The sequence below is a fragment of the Apium graveolens genome, chromosome 11 (genome assembly GCF_009905375.1).
Source record: "Apium graveolens cultivar Ventura chromosome 11, ASM990537v1, whole genome shotgun sequence".
Taxonomy (NCBI): domain Eukaryota; kingdom Viridiplantae; phylum Streptophyta; class Magnoliopsida; order Apiales; family Apiaceae; genus Apium; species Apium graveolens.
The window spans coordinates 88,382,373-88,384,665 of record NC_133657.1 but is presented as its reverse complement, the minus strand read 5'-3'; the positions used below and the strand labels follow the sequence as shown (position 1 = coordinate 88,384,665).

Below are 2,293 nucleotides of genomic sequence, written 5' to 3'. Positions count from 1 at the left end.
GGTCTGACTATTTCTGAGAATTTTATTTTAATTTTTTGATATTTTAAAGTCAAAATACCATGTTATTTTAAGTCAAAAGTGCCCTGTTCTTGGTCTGTTTTTTTTTGTGTTCTTGTTGTAATTATAAGTCAAACTGCCTTGTTCTTGGTCTGTTTTTTTGTTCTTGGTTCTTGTTGTTGTCTGATTGTGTTGAAAACTTAAGTGAATTTTGTGGTTTTGTTTCAAAAAATTTATGTAGAAAATGGATGTTGAAGGAGAGAAATGGGTAACAGTTCCCAAGTACAGTGATAGATATAGGAAGGGAGATGAAGCTTTTGTTAACCAAGCATTTTCCCGATATGTCGTAGGAAACGAGCTTAAGTCCCCTTGTAAGAAATGTGGTAATCGTTTTTGGAGTGGTGCTAAGGCTATACACGAACATCTAGTCTGTAATGGTCCTTGTTCCCATTCCGTTGAATGGATTTACGAGGTCTCAACCCATGAGATAGATAGGGTTGCTGATGAGATGGATATTAATATAGGTGTAGGTCTTGGAGATGAATTTGATGATATGATACACAATGCATATGGTACTAATGACGTTACTGACCACGTTGGTAGAACAGGACTAAACGATGATGCAAGGAAATTTTATCGCCTTGTTAAGGAGGGTGGACAACCGTTATATCCCGAGTGCAAAAAATTTAGTCGATTAAGTTTCTTAGTTAGGCTTTATCAACTAAAGTGCATTCATGGATTTAGCGAATCAGGATTTAGTGACTTACTTGAATTGATAAAGGAGGTTTTCCCTCATGTAAATCTTCCGTCTTCTTTTAGTGCGACAAAGGGTATGATTAAAGACCTAGGACTTGATTACCAAAAGATACATGCATGTCCAAATGATTACATGCTCTTTTGGGCAGAAAACGAGAGGCTGGAGAATTGTGCTAAGTGTGGAACATCAAGATGGAGAGTAGTTGAAAAGAAGGCGAAGGCCAGGTCTGATGCAAACATAGAACTAGCATCGAATCCTAAAATCCCGGCTAAAGTGATGAGATACTTCCCTTTAAAGCCAAGGCTGCAGAGAATGTTCTTGAGCTCTGATTTCTCGAGCTCAATGACATGGCATGCTTTATCACGAAAGAAAGATGGACGGTTAAGGCATCCGGCTGATGGAAAGGGTTGGAAGTCGATGGACAGTAAATATCCTGAATTTGCTGCCGAAATGCGAAATGTACGATTGGGTTTAGTGGCAGACGGTTTCAATCCATATGGATCAATGAACATATCTCATAGCACCTGGCCAGTAGTGCTCGTAAATTATAACCTCCCCCCCTGGTTAATCATGAAACCCAAAAATCTAATTATTTCATCCTTAATCCCTGGTCCAGTTTATCCCGGTAATGAAATTGACGTGTATATGCAACCGTTAATTGCAGAGTTGAAGGAGTTATGGGCTGTTGGAATAGAAACTTATGATGCCAGGTTAGACAACACGTTTAAGCTACACGCAAGCCTATTATGGACGATAAGTGATTTCCCTGGATATGGGATTTTATCCGGTTGGAGCACGAAAGGAAAGCTGGCTTGTCCTTCATGTCACTATGAGACCTCATCGACATATTTGAAACATAGTAAGAAGGTTGTGTATTTAAACCATTGAAAGTTTCTCCCTCCAGATCACAAGTGGAGGTCCGATAGGCGCATATTTAACGGAGATATGGAAATGCTATCATGTCCTGATATATTAAGCGGAGCAGAGGTTGAAGAACTATTGCGTGATTACGAAAATGATTTTAGGAAGCCGCTGAAAAGAAATAGAGGAACATCAGATTGCCCTTGGAAGAAGAAGTCCATTTTTTTCGAGCTACCATATTGGACCAATAATATGGTTAGGCATAACTTAAATGTTATGCACATTGAGAAGAACATTTGTGACAAGATTTTGGGGACTTTGTTAAATATCGGAGGCAAGACAAAGGACCATCTTAATGCTCGTCAAGATTTGGAAGAAATGGGGATTAGAAAAGACCTTCACCCTGTCAAATATGATGATAAACATGTTGAAATTAGCGCATCTAGTTTTGATATGACCAAAAAAGAGAAAGAGATCTTCTGTTCAGTTCTAATGAATGCTAAGCTACCATACAGATCTGCATCAAATATCAGCCGGTGCATTCAAATGAAGGAGCGAAAGATATCGGGTTACAAAAGTCATAACGCACATTTTATTCTGCAATTTCTATTACAATTTGCTGTCATAAAAACTCTGAAACCTGAGGTAGCAATTCCATTAATGAGGTTGAGAGCATTC

General features: G+C 38.6%; 1 protein-coding gene across 1 annotated transcript; it reads left to right on the top strand.

Annotated features, from left to right (window-relative positions):
* Window positions 1–241: 241 nt before the first annotated feature.
* On the top strand, window positions 242–1,642 carry LOC141695679 (uncharacterized). Its single transcript, XM_074499907.1, has one exon. It carries the CDS (start codon window positions 242–244, stop codon window positions 1,640–1,642), a length of 1,401 nt encoding a protein of 466 aa, XP_074356008.1.
* The last annotated feature ends 651 nt before the right edge of the window (window positions 1,643–2,293 follow it).